This window comes from Molothrus ater, chromosome 1, assembly GCF_012460135.2.
Source record: "Molothrus ater isolate BHLD 08-10-18 breed brown headed cowbird chromosome 1, BPBGC_Mater_1.1, whole genome shotgun sequence".
Classification (NCBI taxonomy): Eukaryota; Metazoa; Chordata; class Aves; order Passeriformes; family Icteridae; genus Molothrus; species Molothrus ater.
In genome coordinates this window covers 43,368,650-43,396,578 of record NC_050478.2, presented here as the reverse complement: position 1 = coordinate 43,396,578, position 27,929 = coordinate 43,368,650, and the positions used below count along the sequence as shown (strand labels likewise).

The 27,929-nt window shown below is 37.4% G+C and overlaps 1 protein-coding gene across 1 annotated transcript in view; it reads right to left on the bottom strand.

Moving 5' to 3' along the window:
• Positions 1-27,929, bottom strand: part of LOC118695154 (collagen alpha-4(VI) chain) — a 57,086-nt gene that overhangs the window by 2,721 nt on the left and 26,436 nt on the right. The window contains exons 2-22 of the mRNA XM_054514340.1: positions 23,985-24,328; positions 20,937-21,015; positions 20,210-20,355; positions 20,023-20,115; positions 18,632-18,685; positions 18,094-18,165; positions 17,593-17,619; positions 15,092-15,136; positions 14,808-14,861; positions 14,520-14,582; positions 13,300-13,365; positions 12,151-12,204; positions 11,176-11,211; positions 6,385-6,447; positions 5,549-5,611; positions 4,802-4,864; positions 3,147-3,209; positions 2,657-2,707; positions 1,068-1,103; positions 878-940; positions 496-558 (exon numbers count right to left, since the gene is read on the bottom strand). Coding sequence (XP_054370315.1) covers positions 496-558; positions 878-940; positions 1,068-1,103; positions 2,657-2,707; positions 3,147-3,209; positions 4,802-4,864; positions 5,549-5,611; positions 6,385-6,447; positions 11,176-11,211; positions 12,151-12,204; positions 13,300-13,365; positions 14,520-14,582; positions 14,808-14,861; positions 15,092-15,136; positions 17,593-17,619; positions 18,094-18,165; positions 18,632-18,685; positions 20,023-20,115; positions 20,210-20,355; positions 20,937-21,015; positions 23,985-24,328 — 1,598 coding nt within the window. The remainder of the gene's footprint in view (positions 1-495; positions 559-877; positions 941-1,067; positions 1,104-2,656; positions 2,708-3,146; positions 3,210-4,801; positions 4,865-5,548; positions 5,612-6,384; positions 6,448-11,175; positions 11,212-12,150; positions 12,205-13,299; positions 13,366-14,519; positions 14,583-14,807; positions 14,862-15,091; positions 15,137-17,592; positions 17,620-18,093; positions 18,166-18,631; positions 18,686-20,022; positions 20,116-20,209; positions 20,356-20,936; positions 21,016-23,984; positions 24,329-27,929) is intronic.

Genomic DNA, 27,929 nt, shown 5'->3' with positions numbered 1-27,929 from the left:
AGAATAAAACATTTTGTTGTATAAAATGCAGAACACAGACACTGGAAAATACCTCAAGACATCTGCTTGTATTATGGATTAACAGGTTATAGTCAATTTAAATTTTAAGTAAATGCCTGTAACTGCAAGTTTCATTTCACCTTGCTTTTCTTTTAAATTTAAAAAAAAAATTGGCATTTAGCAGACCTATTCAGTTCTATATTTCAGTATTTTCTGTTCTTTTAATTAGACATGCACACAGCCTGAAGAAAATACCAAATACTGTGGAAGAAATTCCGGCCAGCATTGTTTTGTTGCAGTTTCATTTCCAGCAGCTGGTGCTTCTGTGCACACACATCCACAGGCAAGACATAACTCTGTGCAACTGCCAGGCTGACTAAACATAGTTTACCATGTGAAACACTATTAGATATTCCATTAATCTAATAGTAATTTTAAGAGTAATTTAAGGGTGATTTTCTTAAAACTAAAAATTGTATTAAAAACAAAAATTACCATAGGTCCTGATGGCCCTTGGTCACCTGGATCTCCCAGGGAACCTGGTGTGCCAGAATTACCCTAAAAATAGAAATACAATATATTATTCTTTATAATCGCATGCACAGGTACCAAACTTCATCACGGGAAAAAAACCTCTGTAATGATACTTTGAGTTGGATCCTGCATTTTCATAAAGATAGTCTACCACTCCTGACAATTATTAGCAACTAACACTTCTGAAGATTTCGACCCGCACTTTCTCAAGACTTCTTGCCCAAATTATGGCAATAAAAGATCAGAGCGGTAACAAATTAAAAAACTTCTGATAAAAGCCACTTTTGGTGTGAGGGTTTTACTTTTAGAACTCTCACAGAGTTAGCAGATTTATCATTCTTACTCTTCTACCCCTAATTCCTTTGGGTCCTTCAGCTCCTGGAATGCCCTGATCTCCTTCTTCTCCCTGAAAAGAAATTAAATCCAGAATTTATTGGAAAGGAGAAGACAGACAAAAACACAGGCAATGTTTTACAAAGAAGAATAATGTAAAACAAGACAAAAATAAATGAAATGCGCCCATTTAGTCATACCTCTGGACCAGGATATCCTATGAATCCAGATTCTCCCTGTGAAAAGAAAGGACAAAGACTTCATAAGAAACTAGAACTTTGTGATCTGGTTAGTGTTTGATGCCTTTAAACCAAAAACAATTTCAAAATTATTCTCAGCTTTACAACTCGTCCGAGCAATAGTGGCTGCTACTCTGGTCTCGAATTATGTAATTTTAGATTAATACCTTGTTCATCTAAGGGAAGGGCATTTTAAGAATTTCCATCAGTTTCTAAATTTTCAAGAATATTCCATTTCTCAGTAAGTGTTTTATCAAAACTTATTCATGTCTCCTAATAACATGCAGAGGAATTCCCATGTAGCATGTGAATTCAGATTCAGAACCCAGTGTTTGAATGTAGTTTCAAAATTTTATACCACCCAGATTAAACACTGATACCATAATATTTCCTTGGCTTATTAGAAGTCAATTCATCAACTGTTTTCAGTTACTTCAGTTTCTAGTGTGTTCTTTGTTCCCCAAGAGAAATAGGGAAACTCTCACAAAAACCAATCAGAAGTGAAGTGTATCTTTTCTAAACATTGGAATTCACACTACTTATAGATTTCCTTGTCCTCTTGCATATAACATATGTGTAACCTGTGAAATTCTGCTATCAAAGAAAATTGTTAGAGCTAAGAAGGTAAGAAAAGAGATTGGAAAATAAGAAGTATCAAGAGCCACTTTACCAAAAAGCCATTTTAAAAAAAGGAGTTCATCTATTGGAGAGGCTCCTAGAAAGCCTTTCATATCTTTTCTGCAGCTTTCTTCTGCACTCTGATTCTCTCACAGAAAGGGAGAATGAAACAGATGGGCCTACCAGTGAGATTCACTGGACCCTTTCTGTTTCACAAGCAACAAGAAAGTACTAATGTTGCAATATTGCACAAACTCTTTGAAAGGAGAACTGCAGCTGTTTCCAATATCCTGACCACTTTGCTCATAGACTGATCCCCTGGTACCATGATTTTGACCTCATACTTTCTGTATACTTCTTATTTTAGCTGAATTCTTGTACAATTTTAGAGATGAAGGCATTTATTTTTTTTTTCAGCACTGTGAAGGGAATTATAAGAATTTTTTTAACAATCCAGAGGTTAATCCTCAGATTTGACTGCTGACAGTAGGAACACAAGGAAAAAAATTCACATGAAAATAGTGACGATGTTTGGAGAGTACCACCCCCACCTTGGTAGTTAGGGAATCCCTCCTCTGAAACAAGAAAAATTAAAAGAGCCCATAGTGTCCAGCCCACCAACACTTGCCAATAGCAACGTTCAGTCAGGCAGGCTGAAGTGGGAAGAAAGCACTGTGCACTGCAAGTACAATCCTCCACATATGTATACACACACATATATATATATCAGGGAAAGAGTAAGAGTGAGTAGTCCTCAAAAGAATATCCTATGGAAGAATGTCTCACAAGGACTGTGGTAATCCTGAGCCTCTTACTGAACCTTAGAAATGCACTTTGCATGTCCTACATTTCTTTTTAATCAAATATGAATGATCATGTTTGGTAACACAGTAGAATGGAGACTGAGAGACTCTCTGACTTAAACCACATACCTTTGCTCCTTTGCTTCCTTCAGGACCATAGACATCTCTGCCATCCATGCCCTATGTAAGTTAAATATGCTATGAATTAGCTTTTAATTGAGGATTAGGTTTAGATCCAATTTCATTTTGGAATTAAGATTGTCCCATTACAATGACCTGCCCAAGTTACTAAGACTGATGACGTTGGACAAGCTATCAAAACACAATCAAAAAACACTAGCAAACAGTGGCAAAAACTGTAGAGGAAAAACAAAGATAGAGGTCATAATTCCTTTCCACTGAATGTCCTACCTTTTACATACTTTCTCTCTTCTAAAGAATTTGAGAGGAAAGATATTTCTCTAGCCCACAAGAAATCTGGTGTCTATAAGGAAACTGAGAACCAAACGTGAAATAATTTTAATTGTATCAAATAGAGAAAATAGAAGGGAATGGACATTCCTGACTCAGATGGATAGGTATTAAAATACAGGAGTCCTGAATTAGAAAGAAAACTCACAGGAATGCCTCTCTGTCCAGGGGGTCCAGCTAAGCCCTTCTCTCCAGGGTCACCAGGTTCACCCTGTTATAATTGAAACACAGAAGCCATTAGTTTGCCTCATTCAAGAGAATTCTTCTTTCTGAAATGCAAACCTGCCTGTTAAACTGAAGTGTGCCTATACATTTTATAGACTACTTGATGCTGGGCAAAAGCATTCCATTACAGACCATGTTTCATGGACTGTTCCTGGTGGTAGAACTGGAAAGGACTTGGCAAATCAGAATATGCTGAGCATTCATGCAGCTAACCCCAAAGTTCAATAAAACTCCCATTGTAATAAAGAATTACAAATTAAAAAAAAAAAAAAAGTAGGGTTTGGAAAAAATTATATTAATGGTAGCAGGACATATTCTGGAATTCTACCAGTCTGAAACACCTATTGATAGCAAATGATATTTCACAGGCAGGCTGTCTGCATTGTGCTCTTAGCCCTCTTGCAGGGTTTCTTTTCTTCAGTTCCACTTTAGTTTTCACTTTCTAACTGAACATTTTTCTAACAAAGGCCCTAATATTAAACAGCACAAAACCAGACTGAAAAAATGGTATGTATGATGGAAATTCCCATATATCTTCCCAATGTTAGTCACTGTTTTAATTATGTTTTCACACAGTGATTCTTTTCATGGCAGCACTTTGACCTTCTGATACCTCTCTGTCGCTAAAGGTTACAACCCTTGAAAGAGATGGAAAGACTTAGCTGGCTGGTATTATTTGTGATTTTTAGATTCAAATATACAACAACACCTAAATTTAGTTATTTTGATTAAATAAAATCTCACATATCAACAAACATAAAGGAAAGGTAAGTAAGGATAACATTTATTATAAGTAAGGGAACTCCAGTGTCAACAACCTGTTAGTATAAGCCTTTCTGTTTGCCTTCATGTTTATTCAGTTCTTCTCAATATGTGCATTCCTTCAAAATAGACACCATAACAGCAAAAGTTCCTTGGACTGGTTTGGAATCTTTAGAAAAACAAAGTTAAAATAAGCAGCTATGTTTCTTTGAACTGAGAAGGTCAGATTGGACAGTAGGAAAAAGTTCTTCACCTAAGGGTGAAGTCACCGATCCAGTGTTTGTCACTGGAACAGGCTCCCCAGAAAAGTGGTCATGGCACAAAGCCTGTCAGACTTCAAGCAGCATCTGAATGATCCTATTTATGGTTTAGTTTTAGGTAGTCCTGCAAGAAGCAAGGAGTAGAACTTGATCCTCATGGATCCCTTCCAAGATGAGATATTCTATGATTCACTGGTGAGTATTTTCAATGGATTGGACACATCCTAGGAATCATAAAAAAACCACAAGGGTCGGCCCTGCCATATTTCTGCTCCATTTTGTGAGAAGGCAGGTCCCATTCAGAACCATTACTACAAGTGCAATTAATGACAGTGATCATGGCAACACTAAAAACTTCTTAGTGTAGTTCTGATATGTGTAAGATTACCCTAAGTACATCACTTGTCTTGCCATGCAAGTGAAAAATATCTTAAAAATGTAACATTCCACACATGTCTCACAGCACTGAACTCTTTGTTAGTCCTTGCTTCTTTGGTCAGTCTTGAATGAATGACACCGTTAGATTGCTGCAATAAGATACTTTGAAAATCTTTACCTTTGCTCCTCTTACACCTAACTTTCCAACAGAGCCAGGTGAACCAGGCATCCCCAGACTACCCTGTAATAAGAAGCATCAGTTAAAAGGTGCACAATGAAAAAATCAAGGGCTCACTGCACTCAAGGATTCATTGTCTGCTTCAAATTACTATAGAATCAGTAAAAATATTGGGCTTTTGAGGACCACAAGTAAGAGTTACTGGTCAAACTATCATTCTACTTATTTCCTGTCATCTGTACAACTGCCATAAAATTTTCAAAATTTTATCAATTATGACATAAATGTTATTTTCTATCTACATAGACATCTAGTGAATACACACATATGTGTAAAAAATATTAATGTACATATATAATTGGTTATGTAAGTATGAGCATCATTAGTTGACTGAAACAGATGATCAAGGCTGACAGCATAGGATATTCATTCCTGGGTTACAATGGTGCAATTTCAGAACAAGAATCCCCAAAATCAACAGCATCACAAAAGTGAGAAGTTCAGCAGACAGTTCAGCAGCTCAATAGTTACAACCTCATCACACCCTAGCACTTGCTATTCACACACCTAAATTTATTTTCAAGGCTGTTATTTTACCATATGAGACTGCAAATCAGTTTCCTTAAGTATTACACCAAAAATCCCTGTTTCTACTTTTTATAAGCTTTTTGAAAACTCTTTATAAGAACAACCCATCACTGATAATGAAAAAAAGGGTACAGGTGGAATATATTATTTAAAACTAACCAGAGGGCCTGGCATGCCTTGCGGTCCAGGAGGTCCTCTGATCCCTTGTGGTCCTCTTGGGCCCTGATGTAAAGAAGACATTGAAACACAAAGTCAGATCAATGCTAACAGTCCTTCAATGACTATCATATTGCTGCAATGACCAGAATCCCAGTGCCTGTTTCACAAGCTTTATTTTACAGGTGAAACTTCTTGCTGTTTTGCTGTAAGGATTTGCCTGTTTGAAGCACCTGAGATGGCCTGACAGTCTGATTCAGAGACCCACTGCGGTGTCTAAGGATACCAATGGAGCCATAAACAGCCTCCTATCAACCAGTCATGCTTTCTCCATCCTAAAATGCAAGTTAAAAGCATCTTTAAACTTAAACATCTTTAAAAGTTAGAAGCATCTAAGAGCATCTTTAAACTCAAAGCTACTATAAGAAGTCTATCACAATAATTCTGTTCAAAATTACTCCACCTAGCAAATTTTTTAAACACTTTCTCACTGGTTTTGTCAATGCAATAGGTTTTATGTATTTATTGTTGGCAATTTCTAATGAATTCATTTTGACAGTTTCTGCTTGATAATATCATGTAAGTTGGAGATGTGTTGGCTAAATTACTTTTTTTTGCTACCTATGCTCCTCTTTTAATTTCACTAGAAGTTGCAGCCATGTAACTTGTCACATTTAATTCTTAGGCTTACAGAAAAGATTTGCCAAGAAGGAGTCTTACTCATAATATTCATTAGTTGAAATTAGCAAAGCTTTCCAAAATACAAACAAAACATCAAGGCAGAAAATTTATTTTCTCCATAACTAACATAAAAACAACTCAGAAGTTCTATTAGTTACCTGGGGGCCTGGAAGACCAGTTTCTCCTGAGTAACCTGTTTCTCCCAGATCTCCTTGCTCACCCTGCCAGAACAAAACCCAAGAAAACAACAGTGAACACAGACAAATTAGTATCTCTCATCTGTACATCAAAAGGTAATAATCTAGTATCTGTACAGAGTAACAGTTGATAGAATGCTTTTCAATGCTCTCAAACAATTTTCAAACAGCTTCAAATTCCTATTGAAGAAAACTCAAATAAAAAGCAGAGGAGTAGCTTTTCTTTGGTTTTTTGGAGGGTGTGATGAATATAAAAGCTGCAGCAGAAGAGATCAGTTTTATTTTGCTGAATACATTTACACCATGTCTCAGCAATATTTGTGCATTACCTTTGTCCACTGTGGAGACCAGAAGTCATAAAGCCAGGCCACAAGGCCAGATCCTCTTTCCCCTTATCCATGGGAAATGGCTTTTGGGGGGGACTCATGACTTCACAATCACACTAGAATTAGACTTCTTTTTACTCCCCATCTTTCACTATGGTTATTCAGTGAGGCAAATAAAATCTGCCTTGATGATGCTCCATAAAGTTGCCATCTGAGGATGAGTCAGTTTAGCTGATGTCCATAAGAAATACTCACTGACTTCTGGATTGAGTAAAATGGTGACAATTAGCATCAAGATACTACAGGCCTTGTAGATCCCCTTTCACTGGAGAAATCATAAACATATGCCTGAAGATTCTTGGGAAACAGATGGTTCTGGAAAGAATCTTCTGAGGAAAAATGAATTTTAAAGGCTGAAATTTCATGCTGCACCATATGAATGAAACAAAAGATAACAACAGAAAAAAAAAAGCCGAAAGCAAAAAAGAATGTTAATTTACATCCAGAGTAAGAACACTGTAAAATAGAACATCAGCAAGTATATGATATTGACAGATGTAAAAATAAAATTGAAATAGATTTCCACAAAAATAATTTTGACTATAATAAAAATGGATACATATCTACTAAAATTTAAAACAAATTTAAAGTTTTCGGCTACTTAAATTTACTTTGAATCAAAACCTAGAAAAATTGCTGTCCTTTTTTCTCCCCTGCCTTTTCCTCTCTCGCTTGCCTTTCTATAAGTTAATCTCCTTTTTCTCCTCACTATTTTGCTTTATTTCCATCACATATATTGCAGTGCTGTTCTTGTCTGTGACAAACACCTCTCTGATACCACATCACACCTTCTATTCCTTCTGCCTGCTGACTACTTCTGACTGTTAAGAATGGCTAGCTATGCTTCTTTATGTTCTTTTAACTATTTGAAAAAATTAGCCTACTTTTATCACAGAAAGGCACAGTCAATTGGAACTGCAAGTCCTGGGAGGAGTCCTTTTTAGGATATGGTGAACAGAAGTGTGTTCATGCTGACTGCAAGAGAAGTAAATTACTTTGTTAAAGAGGATGTTATTTCAGTGCCTTTTATTAACAGCTGAAGCTAAACCAAGTCCTTTTGTGTTAGGTGGGTGAATTCTGGCTCACTGTCTCTAACTTGATTATTCGTCTCTGAGTACATCACCACCAATATCCCTCTTATCTACCTGAAAGAGGGATTCTTCTTTATCCCATTTCAGCACAAAACCTTCCTCCTCTAGAGGGACTGGCCATATCTAATTTCCCTACAAAGCAGGATACTGTGCTCCATAGAAGGGCCCTTGAAGACCCCACAAATGTCAAGACTAAATAGATCTGCCTCCTGGACCAGGGACACCAGGAGAGCTTCACAGTGAAGCTCTCGTAACTTCTGCTGATAGAGCTATGCCCTGTGGCAGCTTTGTAACATCCTGCCATGAAAGAGATCTCAGTGGATGGACACAACACCCACAATCTTACCCAAGGATGGATGCCACTGTTGTATTGCAGGGTTTACTGTTCCATCTTGCTTCTCCAGGGATGTGGAAGATAGAAGTGTGCAATTCTCTTTTCCATTTACTTTTTGCAGCTTTTCAGTGATACCTACATTACCTGCATTTGATCATTGATTGGTGCCTACCTTTCAATGCTCAACTGACCCAGACAAATATTTTTTACATGCTTTTAGAAGTCAAAGCTTGTCGCAGACATCTTTTTATGAAAATCCTTTCTTACGATTTTTTCTTCTTGAGAAGCTGAGAAGCTCCAGAACAAAATGTAAACAATGGTTATCTGCTGCTGTGGAATGCAGCAGGTGGATCCGTGATTGGTCTCGTGTGGATGTTTGGATTTAGTGACCAGTCACGGCAGAGCTGGCTCTCTCTCTCTGTCCGACCCAGCTGCCTTTGTTATCACTCTTTTCTATTCTATTCTTAGCTTAGCCAGCCTTCTGAGATGAAACTTTCCTTTCTATTCTTTTTACTATAGCTATAATGTAATGTATATATCATAAAATAATAAATCAAGCCTTCTGAATATAGAGTCGAATCCTCGTCTCTTCCCTCATCCAAAGACCCCTGTGACCACTGTCACAAAAGCTGATCATCAAGTACTTGAATGAAAACAGTTTGAAAGTTCTCTGTTGCTGTGAGTTTCAGTCATTTCTCTTGTTCCCTGTCATTTTACAAAAGTGTGGCTGCATCACTGGCTGAGGGGGCTTCCATGGACATGAAGAGAGTTGTCTGAACTAAGATTCAATGAGTTGAAAAGGTTTAACTAACTCTGTACTCTGTGAATTTACTAAACAAGTTGAACATTCTTATTTTCTAACCACATAAGGTTCTTCTGCTTGTTAGTACAGCCAAGATATAGTAAAGATCCATTTCTACTGACTTCAGTTTTGGTCCTGTTACCAACCATATCTTAGTGGGACTATTTCTTTTTGTTGGTAGGTGACAGAATAATGCAAACATTCATGAGATATCAGCCGCAATCCAAGAGGGAAAAGAAAAAAAACACACCAAGTTTCCTAATTACCCAAGAAATTGATTTCTGAGTGATCAAGCAATGACTGGGATAATTAAGAGGCAGACTTGATGAATATTCTTCAATATTTTAATATAAATGTCTTCATAAACCCTATAAAGAATTTCTGAGATAGAAATAGGAAAAAACTGCAAAATGCTCATATTCTTTCAACTTATGCTGATCCTGGCAATAGCCAAAGCATGGTGCTTTCTCCCTGCTGGCAGATAGTATCAAAATCTTCCAGTCTATTCCTATCTACAATGCCTCAGTGAAAATTTTGGATTCTCAAAGTGAAATCCAAATTGGGGCTTTCAGAAACCAGGTAGGGAAAAGGGTTTTGGCACATAGCATACATGTGTATTGCAAAAACCTGGGAAGTGACCAGACTGTAGTTTAGGGAACTTGCAGGACTCTCCCTTCTGATTGACATTTCCCAGTGAAATATCAATTTAAATCATTCTAAATGTAAAAAAACTGTGTTACTGGGCTGTCACACAGAGGAAAAAAGTAATAAAGGTATAGCAAAACCTCTCAACAGGAGAGGGACAGGAAGCCCAGAAATCAGAGACAAATCAAACACTGTGCTGCTGAAGAAATATTATTGTCATAAAAGACAGTCCTTTTCCTTCACTGAAATTTTTGTTCTATATTGCATCACTAGGGTTATTCTTGCTATTATTTATTAACATTTTACACCTGACCTACTCAAAATGCTGGTTGACCCTTTGATTCAGAAGCTGCAACTCTACCCATTCCCCAGACTCCAACACACAGCGGAACTTCAAGATATATTCCACCCTGTTGGTACTGACAATGTTGTACACAAAATTGCAACGTTTCCTTGGATTTATATGCACTAAGACAAAGAGGGAAATACTGTATCATGGCATATACCATCTTTCTTATCAGGGTTAGCAACTTGGCAAAGAGATTGGGTCAAATGTAAACCACTTGTGCTAAAGCAAGATTTTCTAGAACAATCATGTAACCTATACTTGAGAATACCTAGAATTTAATTTTTACTTGCACTAACCCACCCTTGAATATAGCTGCTTTTAGATCTACTTTGATAACTGTATTTTGTAATCCATACCCTGGGTGAAAGAAAACAAAGAAAACAAGTTTTCTTTTCCAAGAACATTATCTGGATCATCATTTAAGAGAATTGCAGTGATGTCTTCACTAGGTACATCTCAGGAAAGTTTTCTTTCATTGTGACTCTGTGGGGTATAAGGCTAGGAAAACCAGGACTACCACCTAACAATGAGAGAGATTTTGTCATCTCTCAATTACACGAGAGATTTTTCTACCAGAGGATCTTCCTGGAATGATTAGACAGCATGCAGTGGGTTTTACCTATTCTGTACATTCTTCTAGATATTGACTTGGGAAATTATTTCCAAACTCTTGATTATGTTATATGTTTGAACCCATTGTCAGAGCTGCAGTTAACACTCTTTATTTTGAGCAAAGCATTGTGTAGGACTTGCCCTAATTTTATCTGTGCTCCACATGTGTATCATACAAATCTCTGTGCATGCAGCAAAGGAGGAATAAACTGTCAGATTTGCAGCCTGACTTCTCATTCCTGTCATCTTTAGTGACAGTCTTTTCTCTAGCTACATTCCCATACTTGCCCTAATAGTAAAAGTAACTGTCCTTTTATTTTGACTGTCCTTTTATCCCTTCCAATTCTAAATCCTTCAAGTCAGGAGGGTCTCTACTACACCCACCTGAGAAGCTGCCTTGGCTTGAAATAAACTTTTGATTGTTAAACACTTGTGTCTTGGCTCACAATGAAATTTTTCCCTTAAGAGGAGCAAACACTCAGGCTGGACATGTAGCTGCATTTAAACAGGTAGCAGCAGTGTCAGCCACTCACCTTCATACCTGGAGGGCCTCTTCGACCTGCTGCACCCTAGGAAGGAGTGGCATGAGAGATTACATCCAGAATACTGAGCAATGTGTGAAACAGCAGCTTATCATAAAACACATTATACATCCAATAAAACCAAATACAGCTCAAAGAAGCAGAGATTATTTCCACAGAAAGATTTAAGGTTAAAAAAAAAATGAGAAAAAGGTAGATTTGGGACAGAAATTCTTACACAAGTAAGTCTTTCCAAAAAGAAAAAAGAGTTTAGATCCTCTATGAGTGCAGAGAGAAGACATTTCAACAAAATTCTGGAAAACATCTTACCAGTTTACCCTTTGGCTAAAATAAAGAGAACAAAAGCCCTTTTCTCCCCCTATGAGCCCAGAGGTTTGCACCACCTACTGCTGCACACTGCTCAGCAGGTCTTGTGAATGTTACTGCTAAACCTTTAGGATGTTTTTGCAGCCTGATTGAGAAGTGATCATGCCAGACTTTGGCACTAGGCACAATGCTGACAGACTAGAAGAGGGCCCTTCACAATTTCCAATCTCCAGTGAACTAAAAAAGAGGAGCTCAGCTGCCAGTGAGCTTATCTATATGCTTGAACAGACATAGAAAACTTGTAGCCAAGGGCAGAAAGAAGAGATTGATTAATCTAGGGTGGAATCTTGAAGCATTTAAGGCTCATTGAAAAAGAAATTGAGTTTAAGGTTTGTTACTTCACATGAATCAGACCTGGAATTAACAGGAAGGCAAATTCCTGATTTTAAAGAAAAGAAAACACATTGCAATATATATAAACTACCAGATCTGAAGCCAAATGCGTTTCTCCTTGGAAACTTTAGAAGACTTTTCTTCTCTCTCCTTGCAGGAGTTTGAAGGGTGGTTTAAAAGGAAGAAGACAAAAATGGGTTTTCTTGCTGGGAACCCCACAGTGTGTTTTATTAGTTATTTCCACCTCCTATTGATTGCTATTCTTACCTCTAGGCCAGCATCACCCTGCTCTCCTTGGGGTCCTTGTGGGCCTGGGTCTCCCTGCAAAACAAAGTAATGACCAAGCTCTTTAAACACTCTCCTTTTTCTTGTACATGCACATTCTTCTTTATACATTTCTTCTTTGTTTCTTCTGCTAAGAATTTTCATTGCAATCAGTTGTGTCATACTAATGTAAATTCTTGCTTTTTAGAAATCATTTATACTCAAAAATGATAAACCAGACAGATCATGTCTGTTTTGGATTTCCAGTTACTAACAGCCAATACTAAGTAAAGGCTTCTGTGAAATCACTTCTGTTGACTTCAGCCTTTCAACTGGACTACTTGAGATTTGCTTCCAAAGCGTCATCAATCCCAATTATTCTTCCAAAAGTAACCCTCTGAATTTTTCTACTGCTTTCAACACATTCTGCATAGACATACATGTATGCATAAAATCCTACTTGTTCAGAGAGAAACAGACTTCTGAAGCAGTGGATTTTTCCCACATGTTTGCCATCCTCTTAAGCTTTCATTCACCATCATTTTTTTGCTACTGTCCAACTACTTATTAGCTTTGTTTACTCTTTCCAAACAAATTTTAATGGTAATGCAAGCCATGCTTTTCTGTTATGCTTCTTTCCTCACAGTCTTGCTAAAACACCTGTTAAAAACTCAAATATCACCATATATCCCAGCTCTTATATTTTATTTACAGATCAAAATGGGTATTTTGATCTGTAAATAAAATATAAGAGCTGGGATATATGGTGATATTTGAGTTTTTACACCCTGAGGCAATAGCAGTTCCATAACAAAATGAGTATAGCCTGTTGATACCCCATGCATTTTTCCCAGCACAGTTTTTAACAGTATCCTTACAACCCATTACTTGAAGCCTTTCAGGCTACTGATGTCAATTTGTGGAAGAATAACATATTTATACTAAATCTGTGTTTTCCATCAGTTCTACATTGTGAGAATATTTCCATAGTCTTTGTAAACATTCTTTTTTTTCTTTCATTTTTCTTGTATCAAGGAGTTCCTAAAGCTTTCTGTGTTGCAAACAAACAAAAACCTCCTTGTTCACTGGACAGCCAGTAGAAATTAACCATTTTGCAAATCCTCTCTCCACAAAATAAAACAGCTTGCTCACCTGTGATGCTAGGTTTCCTTTTTCACCCTTAGGGCCAGTAACATTACTGTTAGCCCCAGGATCTCCCTGAAAAAGATCAATAGAAAGCTCAGCATTTTCTGTTACCATACCTTTATTACTTTGACTACAGCAGAAGGATACAGAAATAGAATTAATTAGATTTGTAATTGCAGAGAGCAAGGAATAAAAAGGCTATTTTAAATGATGATGCTTGTAAGATCTCAATATAGGAAGTTCTGCAAAGTCCACCAAGTTCTTTTCCACAGGGATTAAAAGCAAAATTTCTAAAGGACAACAAATTAAACTGAAAATGTGAAATTGTTCTGGTTGATTTGGTATAGTTAATTGAGTTACGATCATAACTCATGACTTTCATTTGGGGCTTACACTAGAATGGAGTTCCATTTAGCCACTTAATGCTAGATCAGGTGAAATCCTGATCTCTCAAAGAGGCAAATTACCATGTCACTTGAACTCTTTTTTTTTTCAAAATAAGCTTTAAAGACAGGAGTCAGCGCAATATATGACTGGAACAAAGTATTTGAAATATATGTGAAAAGACAAAGTTGTGTCTTTTCAGTACAAGAATTGTGGTATCTGCACTGGAATTTTAGTCCAGGGAATGCATTTATGTACATCTCCGGAACATGCAAAGAAAAAATATGAATATAAAGAAGTAACCTGCCTTTGCACCATTATAAATTGCTAACCAAGAGTCAGTGCATAGGGCTATCAAGTGATCCAGAATTCCTCTGTAGGGTGGGAACAAACAGGGAAGACTGACCTAGTCCTGGTCTTTCCATCAGACTGTCTGGTCTAGTGTGAGGTGTCCCTGCCCATGGCAGGGAGGGTGGAACTAACTAGTTGATCTTTAAAGTCCCTTTCAGTCCAAGCCATTCTAAAATTCTATGATAAGCAGCTCCAAAAGGAGTTATGTTGCCTACACTGAAAACAAACAAACAAACAAACAAACAAACAAATCATAAACAAGCAGGAGTCCTGAGGCTTAAACATCTGCTTCCAAGCAACACATCAAAACATATCAGACCATCTACATCTAAAGAGTTCAGGACTCCTAGAATATGCTATTATTCTTGCAGAGTACTGCATTTTCTAGGACTGGGAAAAACTCTTCAAATCCTCACATATTTTAGACCTCTCCATCACAAAATCAAGGAGCAAATCAATGAAATACAGTAAAAATAAAGGAATGCACTTACATGATCTCCTCTTAGACCAGATTCTCCTCGTTCACCTGGTTCTCCTCTGGGGCCTTTTCTGCCCTAAATTCATAAAAAGAGCACAAACAATTCAGGTACAAGTATAAATAGTATCTGTGGCAGCAGAGGGCCAGATCTGTTGAAGTCAGTGGAGCTACAATGATTAGAGCAGGAGTGACAGCATATTAGAGAACAGGCAGCTATTAAAACCAACTCACAGTCATTACAGACAGCATTACACTTTGGAAAGATGTTTCCATAAAATCTAAACTTTAAGGGGTACATCACCCGTTTCCCTCTGCTGCCTTTCTCTCCAGAAGGTCCAGGAAATCCACGTTCTCCCTAGACTCAGAAAGGGGAGAAAAAGAATAAAAATTAATATTTGCTCTTTCTGCTAAATCAGGTTCTCAAATTTTTCTGGCAGAATCCAACTTCAATCAGATATACAATTCTAGACTCCCAACAACAGAACTACTGTTCAGCATTAAAGCCCATTCAAAGCACAAAATCTGCACCTTTGAACCCTGAGGTTGTTGTCTTTAGTAGCACTGCACATTTAAAGTATTGTTTACCTGCTCTCCATCAGTGCCATCAAATCCACTCTCACCATGTTCACCCTGTAGCAATAAGCAAAAAAAGAAGCCAGTTAGCATTAGTCCACTTGTCTGTTTGAGCAAGAAGTGTTCACCCTGCATTTGAGAACTTGAATAAGACCTATGGTTTTAATGGTTAGCAAGAATAATAAATTTTAATTACCATAACACTGTCTAAAACAAGTAACTGTTAAGGACGCTAAATAAAAACCCAGATATTTAAATTTTAGATTTCCATCAGGATTTAAATTCTGCTTTTCCTTGTTTTAGCTTTCAAATCTTTTCCCAGCTGCAGCACCTTCAAAATCCAAATATATTCCAAAATAAATTACTAGTATTTGATCTATCATGCTGATAACCTTGTCATTTTGATTTCAGCCATCATATGTGTTTGTGCTGTGCTTTTTTGCTTTTTTACATCATTTTATAACATGAACAGTGGATTGAAAAACCAGAAAGAATAGCCATGATTAAAAAGTAATTACAGAACACTGATCTTAGACTTTAGGATTTTTAAGAAACTTCATAACTCTTTCAGCAAGAGTACATAAATATCAGGGCTACATGAATATCAGTCACCTTCACTTTCAAATTCACATTGGTTTTCTCTTCCCTTTGCCTGCAAAAATTATACACCCCATTTATGGGGTGTATCAAACACTTATGGAAGTCATTTTCCTACAAAATACTCATCCCAGACTAAAGGAGTTTGCAGTGTTAACTTGTGTGAGGCATCTAAATGAAGTTATGACTGTGAGACTCTTATTTCATTTAAGTATGCTCCACGATGTTTCAGACTCAGCCAAATAACAAACTCAGTTTTTACAGGATATTTTGAAACTTCTTCCATCTTTCTTTACTAGGATAAAAATGAAGGAATTAACTGTGTTGGCTTAATTTGTAGTGAGAAATTAATTTAGCAGAGACAACTAACCAGAAAGCTGAAACGATATTCAACAAACACTGAAAGTGGCATAAGAAGAAGTTAAAACCATCAGCAGTCTCACTCTGATAGAGACAACAGATATAATTGCTTTGTAGGTTTTGATGCTAAATTGAGTTTGCAAAACCTCCTAGTTAAAATTCCTGAGGAAGAACTTCTTTCATTTAAAACAGTTCTGTACCTACTACAAGAAAAAAACAGCTGGCTGTACATTTTGATTAGATTAATACGTCACAAAGAAGAATTTCTTGAATAAGCATTCCAGAAAAATTTTGAGCACTAAGTAAGTAATCATGACTTTTACTGAGGTGCTGTTTTTTCTATCAGTCATTTCCTACCTCAGAAAACCTGAGCCAAACTTCATACTATTAAACATTCAGCATTTCCTTTTATTCAAATAGCTACAATAAAATGCCTTCCAGACTTCAGTAACCTCAATAAACTGCTTCAACCTTACTAAGTTGGCACTATTGAATCCCTTTTTTATGTCCTGAAAGTTTCATATTTTTATTAAAAAAACCCTGTGGATATAATGACACAACATAATGAAGATATTCACGTATTCACTGGATTTCAGTAGGGTGCGTGCAACTGGTAAGACCTACTGCACTATTTAACTTTGACAAATTGAAATCATCAGCAAGTACTCTCCCTCCTCTATAATCAGACATTTTGAACATTGTAAGAAGGACAAATTACTTCAGAGAACAGAGGAAAAAAGGAAAAGAAAAGAGAAACACATGAGAAGATTAAAAAGTTACTACAGAGCAGTACTTTAAATAGAGCTGAGGTTTCAGAAACACTCTCTGAACTTTCTCCAAGCTGCTCAGTTATGGAGGCAAACATCTGAATCTTTGAGGCTCATAACTCATTTTTAGAAGTGGTTTTGTATCAAAGCATTCAATACAAGTTAATTTCATTTTAATCACTGTAGCTTAGAAGCTATTACTGTTATAGATCATTGTCTTCCAGGCTTCACTTTTTATTATTGAATTAGTGACCATATCTTCTTCATGTTTGAAAGGTTAAACAAGCAGACTTGAAATATCAACAGATGAGATGAAAAACACAGCTTGAAAAGAAGTTTGGATATTGAAAACATGTCAATAATGATCTAGGGAAAATGATGTCCAAATCCCCAATAAGTATTAGTTACAACCTTTTTTTTCCCTCTGCTCCTCCTCACAATTAGAGTGAGATTCAGATAACCATAATTACCACCTTAACAGATTATCAGACTAGTCAGACAATAAATCCTTTTCCTGTCAGTTAGACTAATAGACGGCAATCATATGAAAATACAATTATGACTGCTGATTTTGATTAATGTGATAGGTACCTTAAATCCATCCTTATAGAACCATAGCAAAAGTAAATTGAATGCTGTTTTCACACTATTTTCACACTAAGTTTTTACACTATTTTTACATTAAATTTTTACGCTATTTGCCTTCCTTGTTGATTAATTTACAGGGTAATGTGAAAGGGAGCTGAACTCTGTTCTCAAAGAAAATGGATCACACATGAAAACACATACCTGACTTCCTCTATAGCCTCTGGCCCCCTGAAATTGAAAATAAATATAGATGAAATTTGGTAAAAGTGTTTTTATTGAGCTTGAAAAGCAGGGCACAATAGCTTGTTGTGCAGAGGTATGCTGAGCTCAGTATTGGTAGTCCCTACTGTAAAACCTTCTACTGTCACATATGGGATTTCCTTTCCTCTGGGAAGACAGTACAGGCTTAATTTTCATTCCCACTCCATAAAGCTTTATAGCTTTAACTAAGGTCAGTCTGGAGCTGATGGTGAAAAAGTCATCATCAAGTTGTTTAGTCAGCAAAATCCTGAGCCATTCAACCATGCTCAGGTTACATAAAAATACTTCTCAAAATTAGACAGCAAACACTGTCTGCCATTCCTACAGCGGGATCTTGATGCTTATCCATGCTTCAGAGAGACAGCACAGGGATTTGTTCCCAGTACAGAAAACAGGTTTATGGGAAACAAATTAGGAAATGTTTCAAAGTTACACACTTGCCTTATGGCCTCTGACACCAGGGCATCCCCTGTCTCCTTGAGTCCCACTGAAACCAGCTGGGCCTCTCTCCCCCTAGGAAACAAAGGAAAATGTTCAATCTCATCTATACAATGATGATTACTGGTTAATTTATCACACAAGACTAAATCAAGACAGAACTGTATCACCATTCACTGCACCATGCAAGTCTCCTGGAAAATTTAATTCAGGCCATAAGAGAACATCAATTACTAATCTGAGTTGCATCTGGTTCTTTGCTCTCACTATCAGGCCATGTTTATAGTGCATTACCAATCTCTAACTCAATTGTCTGTACTTCAAGGTGGGTTGTTTTTTTTTTAACTGAATAACTAACTCACTTTGCTTTTTTAACTGCATAACTACCTATGGTGAGGTGCAGAGGCACAGAGAAACAGATCTATTTACCTGTTCCTCTAACACATTTTGGGTTAACATTGATGGGTATTCAGTGAATAAGTGCAGACAGGTTCAGGCACCATCTAACATCATCATAGCAGGAAGAGAAATGTTTACTTACAATTCCACCTTCCTCACCAGGATGGCCAGGAGATCCTCTGTAACCTGTACTTCCCTGAAAAAGGAAAATTTAAAAGTAACACTCTTCTCCAAGCGCACTGGGTTAATCTCTATCAGATTATTCTGCACATAGAGATAGAAAACATTCCCTGAAAATTAGATCTGGTTATGCTAAGGAGGGCAGCTCTCTGCATTTACACAGACACTCTGTACAGTCCTGTGTATTTGACATGGCTGGAAAAAAAACCCCCAAATATAAACCCAAGAAAAGAAAAATGGTTAATATACAGTTTCAGCTGTTATTTCAGGAAACTCTCTGATGGCTTAACAAAGCTCATTGTGATACCTGGTCAAATTAAACATCTTTCTAGTGATTTGGAAAAGAAAGCATTACAGTAATGAAATCCTAAGGTGAAATGAAAAATATATGGAGTTGGAAACTTGTTAGGACAAAGTTATTGCAATGCCTTGCAAACACATAAGAACGTTTCAACTTTATATTGGAAGTCATGCAAATATCATTACTCTTAAGACAAAATTTGAGCAGAGAGAAACTGGAAGACAGGGAATTTCTAGTTGCAAAACAACTATGTTTACATTCTAAACTGTCTAAGCACCTTAATCTAGTCTTTTAGTAAAACAGAAAGGTATAAGAAAAGCAACAAGAGCAATGGAAACAAACAATAAATGAGTTTATGAAGTCTTAGAAGACTATACTTTTCTTAAGAGATAACCAAAATTTCATTTAACTGCAACCATATAACTGAAGAGTGTGAACTGCAGATATCATTTATCTCACATGCTGCTGGAATAAGTAGAATTAACGGAATGAATAGTAGTTAAATGGAGACTACATATATTAAAAACTTTAATAATTAATTCTACTAATATGCTGTAGAAGTAGTGGTATCTGTAATATTCAAAAAGGCTTAAGAAATCCAATTTTAAATCATAAAAGAAGTAATCCTTTTGGATCAAAACAGACTCATAGAAGAGGACATTTGGAATAACCAGTCACAAAAGGGTAAGGCACATACCGAGTGAAAAAGGGTTATTTTCTGCTCTCAGCTTGTCAGTTGGAAGTTTCTCATTCCCAATAGATAATAAGCCTCTTGATTAATCAGACTTTTTTTTTAATCCCTCTCCATTTTCTGCTGAATTGGTGCAGTACAGTGCTTAATGATTTTTATATGTACAAATCATTTTCATTATAAAAATATTTTGCACAGGAGAATGCAGCAGAGAAAGTATCACATTTAATGTTTCTCCTTCATCTGTCCTAATATTAAATGTTATGGAGACACACATGCATGCTCTGAAATACTACAAAAGGCCAGAAACACTTTGAAAAATGAAGAAGTTCTTATGTAATGTCTATCTTAGACCTCCTACCTTCCTTCCAGGATTTCCCCGGACACCATGATCACCATTTTCTCCAAGACACTTACAAATAACCTTACAGCATTTTCTCTCTGCAACAGTATCCTGAAAAATTACAAGAAACATTTAATTTACATATACTAATCATAAACAAAGACTGATTTCCCCTGCCTTTTATTTATATCACAGAAGGACTTACAAGATTTCTCTGCAAAATATTTGCAATATCTGCAAACCCAACGCTCAGAGGTTCATTGTATCCAAACCCTCTGCCAAACTCTATCTCCCAAAATTCAGTCAAATTCTGTGTATTGTCCAGGCCAACTAACAGAAGTGCATCAAGACCTTCAACATAAGAACAAATTTAAATTAGTGAATATCTGAAACATACAATTTAACCAACAATATAAACTTGAATAGCAGCAATCCCCTGAAAGACTTACATTTTATGTCTTCAATACAATATGTTAAAAGAAATCAAGCTATTGAGAAAAATGTGTAAGAGAAAAATCCAGAGCAGTAATTTTCCAACTGACTTTTCTCCCCAGCTGTCAGACCAGAAAGTTACTCAGTGCCCAAACACAAGTTCATACCTGCTTTTTCCTAGAGAAGTCAGAGTTGTATCTAACATCTGGTGCTATTCTCATCAGTGAGAATGGTCCATCCCGAATTGCTCCACCTGTTGGAGCTGGACTCCAGAAACTAGAACCTCTCCACCCCTAGGCATGTCTGGCATCATCTGCCATATAGTGACAAGCCAACATGTACACTGCTTCACATGGAGAAGCAAATATTCTCCCAGGGACTCCTGGGCAATTCCACATGAGCATGGAAAGGCAGTGTTAAGTGGAAAAGTTGCAATGGGGGAGCTGTTCCTCAGGCCTGTGATACTAGGAGGCAGGAGCATCAAAGTGGTACTGAAATACCTTTAAAGCGAAGTGAGTCTGCTGCTTTCTTCAGGTCTTCCAGTGAATCATCCAGCCCATCTGAAAATACTAACAGAACCTGGCAGGAAAGGGTGTAATGACAAGTCAATTGCAAAGAAATGGAAAGTTCAGTCTTTGTAAGAATTACAGCTCACATAGAGAAATGGCTATGAGATGGTCAAATTGCACTACACTGTGGTAGACCTGAAATATGTGCTGGAAAATGGTAGTGAGGAACAATGAGAACAGAACACAAAAGCCTCTCTTCACTGATAGCATTCCATTTGAGGGATTTTTCTTGCTGAATATAGCATAGCTATTATATTATATCTGTCATCCTAGCATGTGAGGTAGGAGACAAATTCTTTTTTAACTTACCCACTGAAAAACTTTCTGATGTCTGAAGAGTTCTCTTGTATGTGAATGTGGAGAAGAATTAAGAGCAAATTCTCCCATTTCTGCAAGAGCAGATCCCGTTGGCTGCCACACCAGGAAGTGCATCCTCTCTGGGTCTAATCTTCCCCCCATGCAGATATTTATGACTTTTGTCCTTCCACATAGAAGGTCATCACCCTTCTCCATTCTCTGCCCTATGTTCCTTCTTAAGACATAATGTTTAGATTACCTCAGGATGCTAATAATTTGTATTGGATACATTTCCATCTTTTCAGGCCAAAGAGTTATAGTTAAGGCTCTTCCAGGATGGAGGAAAAGCACAATTTCTTAGTTCCCCTTCAAACTACCAGTTCATCTCCAATTCCCTCTTCAAACCAACAGAAGACTTCTCAGGTCCCACTCACAGAGTGGATTAGTTTGCCCAGAAAGAAGCTGCGCAAGTAAATTTTGTCCTATCCCCAATGGCAATGACTTAAACTCCTCCTAAACTCTCTGACCAGCAAGTGCACAAGGACAGCTAGAGCTTCTTCCCTCCCACTCTTCATATTTTACATTCCCTGTGCAAGGCAGAGCTTTGATGAATGCAAAACCTGTTACTTCTGTTAAGGTAAATTTTTCCACAGGTGACAAAAGCAAATGAAGTGACTGCCACATCAAACATCCTACTTCTGTACTAAAGCAGTTAGGAGACAAGAAATCAAGCTGGAGCTAACTGTTAAGTTACCAAACATACAATATGGAGGCATTGGTACAAATTCTATGCTTGCTCAAGCACTGTGTGATACAGAGGGGAGATTGTTAGAGACAACGCTGTCGGCCTGGGTTTGGTTGTTTTTTTTATGATCTTTCCATTTTAAAACCATGGGGAACAGGGAATGTGGGGTTTCACTGCAGGCATTATATGTAAATGTATGTAAAGATATATTATTATGTTTACAAAGCATTTGTTTATATCAAGCTCTTGTTGAAACATATCCATTGTGGAAAAATGCTGGAATTAGGTCCAACTTTTTTGATGCTAAGCAAACATATAACAAAGAAAAGAAGAAAATCAACCAGCAGATAATCATGGTCCCTGATGAGTTTTATAACTAATAATCTTTACAGAACAAGCATGTTATTGCTCAGGATGCTAGGAAGATTAAATTGTGATTTCATGTGCATTCTAAAGTCTTGCACTTTGAATCTGTACGTAAACAGTGTCAGAGAAGAATATTAATCCACTGGTAAAGTGCTGAAATATGCAGCATATTTATTTATAATAATAATGTCTAAGTAGAAAGAAGGCTTGCTTAACACTGATCTCCAGAACTGGCAATTAGGAGGAAAAAAGCACTGCTTTTACTTTTATGTCAAACAAGTTCTTTCTTTGAGACTCAAAACAAGCAAAATCTCATGTGGTCATGTTCCCTGTTCAGACATTTTAAGAAATCTTTGGAAAAAAACCTCATTAAATGTACACTAAATTGGTGCAACCCAAGTTGGTAAATCAAACACATCTATGCAAATGCTGTAAAAAATGGAATGCCAGCTTGCATCTGAAAGCAGAGGAATTTGTACTATGGCTTCCTCACTCCATGCCAGATTAAAATTGGTGTTTCATAAAAGCGAAAATAAAGTTGGAGGAGGAAACCCCTTATGTATGTAGCAAGAACTAACCAGTCCTTCCTTAGTAGGAAGGTCTAGGTCTCCCTGCATGGAGACCTTAGTAAGTGCTAATATTCAAACAGCTACTACAGGACATAATCAGTGCTTTACAGAGTCAGTGCCTTATCAAGAATAAACTGTCAAGGCATTGACCCTGAAACAATCTAATGAGATCTGAATTTCTTGAACTCAAGTTGAAAGAATTACCATTCATTTCAGGAGAGATTAGATGAAGCTTTGTGCTTCTCCCTTCACTTCAAGATGGATAAATTAACTGCAGCATCTAGGCAGAATTTCCTGATCATCAGTTATCTGTAAGTAGAACCCACCTTTGTTTTTGAAATTATTTGACAAGTTAATGACATGAATAAACTTCTGTAAACAAATTTCTCAGATGACCTTTTTCTGTGACTTCTGTTTCGAGCTGTCACTATTCTGGACAAAGATATTGAATCAGGAATAAGAAAATAGTTTCCTTTTAGGAATAAGAGTTCCTGAAAGAAAACTACTTTCCACTGCCCAAAGTACAGTCATTCCATGGTAGATATAAGAAGGTTATCTGTAGAATACTCATCACATGTATTAAGCCAAAAGTTCTGGGTACCATCTCACTACAGGAGTGCCTAGGGAACTGGAATTGATATATCAGGTTATATCAGGTCAACAAATAACTGGAGGTTCTGTATAAACTTAAGAAAAGACAAGGGTGACTGAGCACTGGCACTGGCTGTCTGAAGACATTGAGGAGTCTCCATTCTTGGACATACACAAAAGCCATCAGGACATGGCCCTGGACAGCCTGCTTTAGTTGACCCTACTTGAGCAGAGGGATTGAAGAAGGTGAGTTCCAGGGATGCCTTCTAATCTCTACCATTCTGTGATTCTGTTTATTAGCGTCATCTATTCCTGAACTTCTTTTTGTCTTCCTGGAGTACTCAGCATCAGAGTCTGTAAATATTACACTGCCTAATTTTTCCAAGATATACATTCATACCATTAAGTTACCTTAACTTTAGCAGAAGTCACATTAAAGAAGTTCTCCTCAAGTGCCTGCAAAAAGTCTGCATTCATGTAGGAGTCCACAGTGGTCTGTGCACCTAAGAACTTCTGGATGATCTCTTCATTATAGTCTTCAAAACCAGAGTCAAAGATTAATTGTTTGTTCTGTGCCAGTACTTGGAACTTGAACCCAAATTCGACTGGAGCATCGCAGCTGGTATTTGGCAGTGACTTCATCTGGAGTAGAAGTCTGGGGAGGAATGCTTGCAATCTCTGTTTCAGGAGCATTTTGGCTGCTGGCTGCACGCTCTTTGAAATATCAATTGCTATAGAAAGATCTATACTGCATTCTGAAAAAAAAAATACAGGAAACAAGGAACTATAAACATACATGGTTTGTGATCTAGTTTTCTGTCAGAATCATGGAACAAAATTCAACATAGTAGATTTACAGCCAGAAGTGAGAATCAGTGAGATAGATTTTCCATACACATAAAACATCATCAACCCACAGGTGGCCATATGAACTTGCAAATACTAAATTACTCAACACCTGCACATTCCCAAACTGCAAAACATGTCTGTTCTCCAGCTGCCCAGTGTCCTCAAAGGGACTAATCTTGAAAATGTCTCTATGAGCTTTGCTACCAACTGAGAATGTACAACACAAATTCCAATTGTGAAGGGAATCTTAATGACTGACTGCGCTTTGTCACAAGACCAGGTGATACATGCAAGCATAAAACAGGCCAAAGAAACAAACATGAGAGAGAGAGGCAGCATTGCCTTCATGAAATGTCATAACCATTGTTGAAAACAGCTGTTGTAAGGTGATGGCTACCTCAGTTATGGAATTGCTTGCATTGTTCCTTGTAATAACAATTAAAAGTGTGACGTGGTTAATTCCTCCTCCTGTCCCAATCATCTTGCCTTCATTAAAACCTCAGCTAAACTACATGTTTTTTTCTTCTCTACCTTGATTACTAATTTCTCATGTTGAATTTTATTCTGTGATCCTAGATGCATTATTATTCATTGTTGTACCTCTGCAAGGAAGTCAGAGGCATGCAATTTTAGCTTTATAACAGCACTCTACCTAATTTTATTCTCTTTTCACTCATTGACTCTGAAACACTTAGCAATCACAAGATTGCTTTCTGTGTTTGCTAGTTTGGGCTTGTTCCTATTATTCCACATAATTTTTCTGAGTTTTCCCTCTCTCATGGAAGAGATAAATGTCTTCAGTTCTTTAACCAAATACTTCTAGAAATAATTTAATCTCAGAGGGATCATCATTATGTTTCAATATTTTCACTTGTGGTACAAACTGCCCCCTAGAGGGTATGATCTGCCAGAAAGCAGTGTGAAAATCTTTGAATGTAAAAGGTCCCATTGAACAAGATTTTATGGCTAAAAAGACCTCAGAGCAACATCAAAACTCTATGCCTCTTATCTTTTTAGCTCACAACAAAACAATCAGTTAAATATATCTATGTATACATGCCTACATGTATACATGCCTACACATACATGTGAACACAAAATCTAATGGATATTTCTTCCAGTATGTGTTCTTGTACAGGACACAGAGTGTGCATTCACAGTGAGATTCTTCTAAGACCTGAGTCTTTTTAGCCATACAGTTTGGAGGTAGTGTGAAGGGTAAGCATGAACTCAACAATTTTGCACTTACAGTTGGTCATCCACACTGGTCAGCTCTTTAAATGTTCTCTGTCAAGTCCTCATTGTACCAGCAAGAGCAACAGAACAGCAGTAACTTTTTGTGTTACTATGTCGTGCATGGGGATGTGTAAAACATCTACTGGTAGGTATCCTATACCTTGTTGAAAATCTCTATTTATTTTCAGGAATAAACACCTCTGTGTTGCCAAACTCTTTTTCTCACCACCTGCTCTCCTACATACATCCACATTGTTAAACTGTTCTATCTTACTGCTGCAAAGATATCTTTTTTCTGCTGCCAACATGCTGTCCCTGAAATGAAAATCTTTAAATTGAAAAATCTGTCAGTTTAAGAGAAGGTGACTGGAGATAAGGGAATTAATAGATTTATTACAGGAAAGAAGGTCAGTGAATATATTAAAGCAGATGACAGGACAAGATAAAACAGGCTTCACAGAAAGCTGATTTTCATTTTATGAGACAAATTTATGCAGATCTTAGCAATAAATATGTAGATCACTGAGATGGAACCAATATTCTTTCCTTAACTTCTCTCTCTCTAAACAAGTGTGTAACTGTGTGTATATATATATGTACAAAGTTTACTGCTGTATCTCCCATTAAATCTCCCTGTTCCCTGCCATGAAACACCAGGAGGTGCTACTGCCTCAGCTATGGTCATACTGCTCCATGGCAGCACTTTCCCCTTCCACAGCAGCCCTCTCTCTCGGCTTGCAGGAGCCAGGGAATGCTTTTTCATCTGGGAGTCTGCTCAGCTCTTGATGGGATAAAGAGTGGGTGGAAGTACAGAGCTCATACTCAATCGGACCCAGCTGTTCTCTCTGCAAACCACCTGAGCAGATATAATTCACACGAAGTTTCTTCTGCCTTTAGGAAGAAAAGCTCAGCTCTTCATTTTGGTCCCCAACACCCTGGCAAACACTAGCGAGTTTTGGAGTGTTCAAGATCTCACTAGCCTAGGATGTTCAGCTGTTGTTACAAAACACCTTGGACAAGCAGTGTGGTCATCCCAGTGTTCCTTTCTTAGTAAGTTTCTGATCATAAAGGGAACAAAACCTGGAGAACTGGGTTGGATCAATTTTATGGCATAACAAGGAGAACAAAGAGCATGCATCCAACACGTGTAAAATATCACATCTATGCAAACACAACACACAGGAAAACAACAAGGAGCTTTAAAGGACAGTCACAGTCCTTATAAGGATGAGCAAAGAGAGAAGAAATGCTCCAGAACTGTCTCTTCTTGCCATACCCAACCAATGTCATGCACTTATTCCAGTCAGAAGAGACCAGCTTTTTGATTTGTCATGCACTCCATTTTTCTTTTTTGCAACTTAACAAACACATCTACAGTATTATCAAACTACATAGCTGGTATGAATAGGCAATGTTAAAGAGCAACTGTGTTTGTTCTGTACTTCAGTCTTCCCACATGATAAGGCAACTGGCAATGCAGCACCAAGTTAGAATAAACTCAGACCCAAAACCATCATGTGATATTTGATAAAAGTTGCTATGTTAACTAAAGCATCACTGAACCTTTATTTTCTCTGGGGTTGGCAGCCTCTCAGGCTGTGTGGCATCCAATCTACTCTTGCCATCTAAAAGATGTAATAAGAGATACCACTTTCTGTTTCTCATCTAGGAAAAACTTTTGGGTAGCACCTTACTATTACCATGGATTTGTTATTCACATCTTGCCAATACCTCCTACAAATCCATGGATGGATTTTCTGACACACTCGCTGCACAGTGGCTCTGTGAGACTTCAGTTTTGTTGACAGACAGTGGCTGCTGACAGTCCCACTGAAGCAGTATGGTCAGCTGGAGATGGCAAAGCAAAGTTTCTAGGAGGTTCTTTTTAAAGTATCACTGAATTGCCTATTTCCCTCTTGTTTATTAAGATACCTGCTGGGGGTATCTGCTCTGGCTCCTTTCAGACACTGAGAACTATGAGGGCTTAATGAGGCGAAGCACTGTCTTACTTCAGAAGTTACCATAGCAAGGAGTGTAGTGGCTTTTGACTGAAGCAAAGTACTAACTGCAAATTTTAAATATGGGCAGTACTCTTTGGTAAAACAGTTGCACTGCTGTGCAGTTAGCTCAGGTACTTTTATCAGGGACTGCAGAAAGCTGTGTGGATATTTGTCATTACACACCCAACAAAAGGTTTGTTCCTTACCCTGACCAGGGAGATGTTTGCATTAACAGACCTGATTGACATTATTTATGATGGTTTTCAGTGCA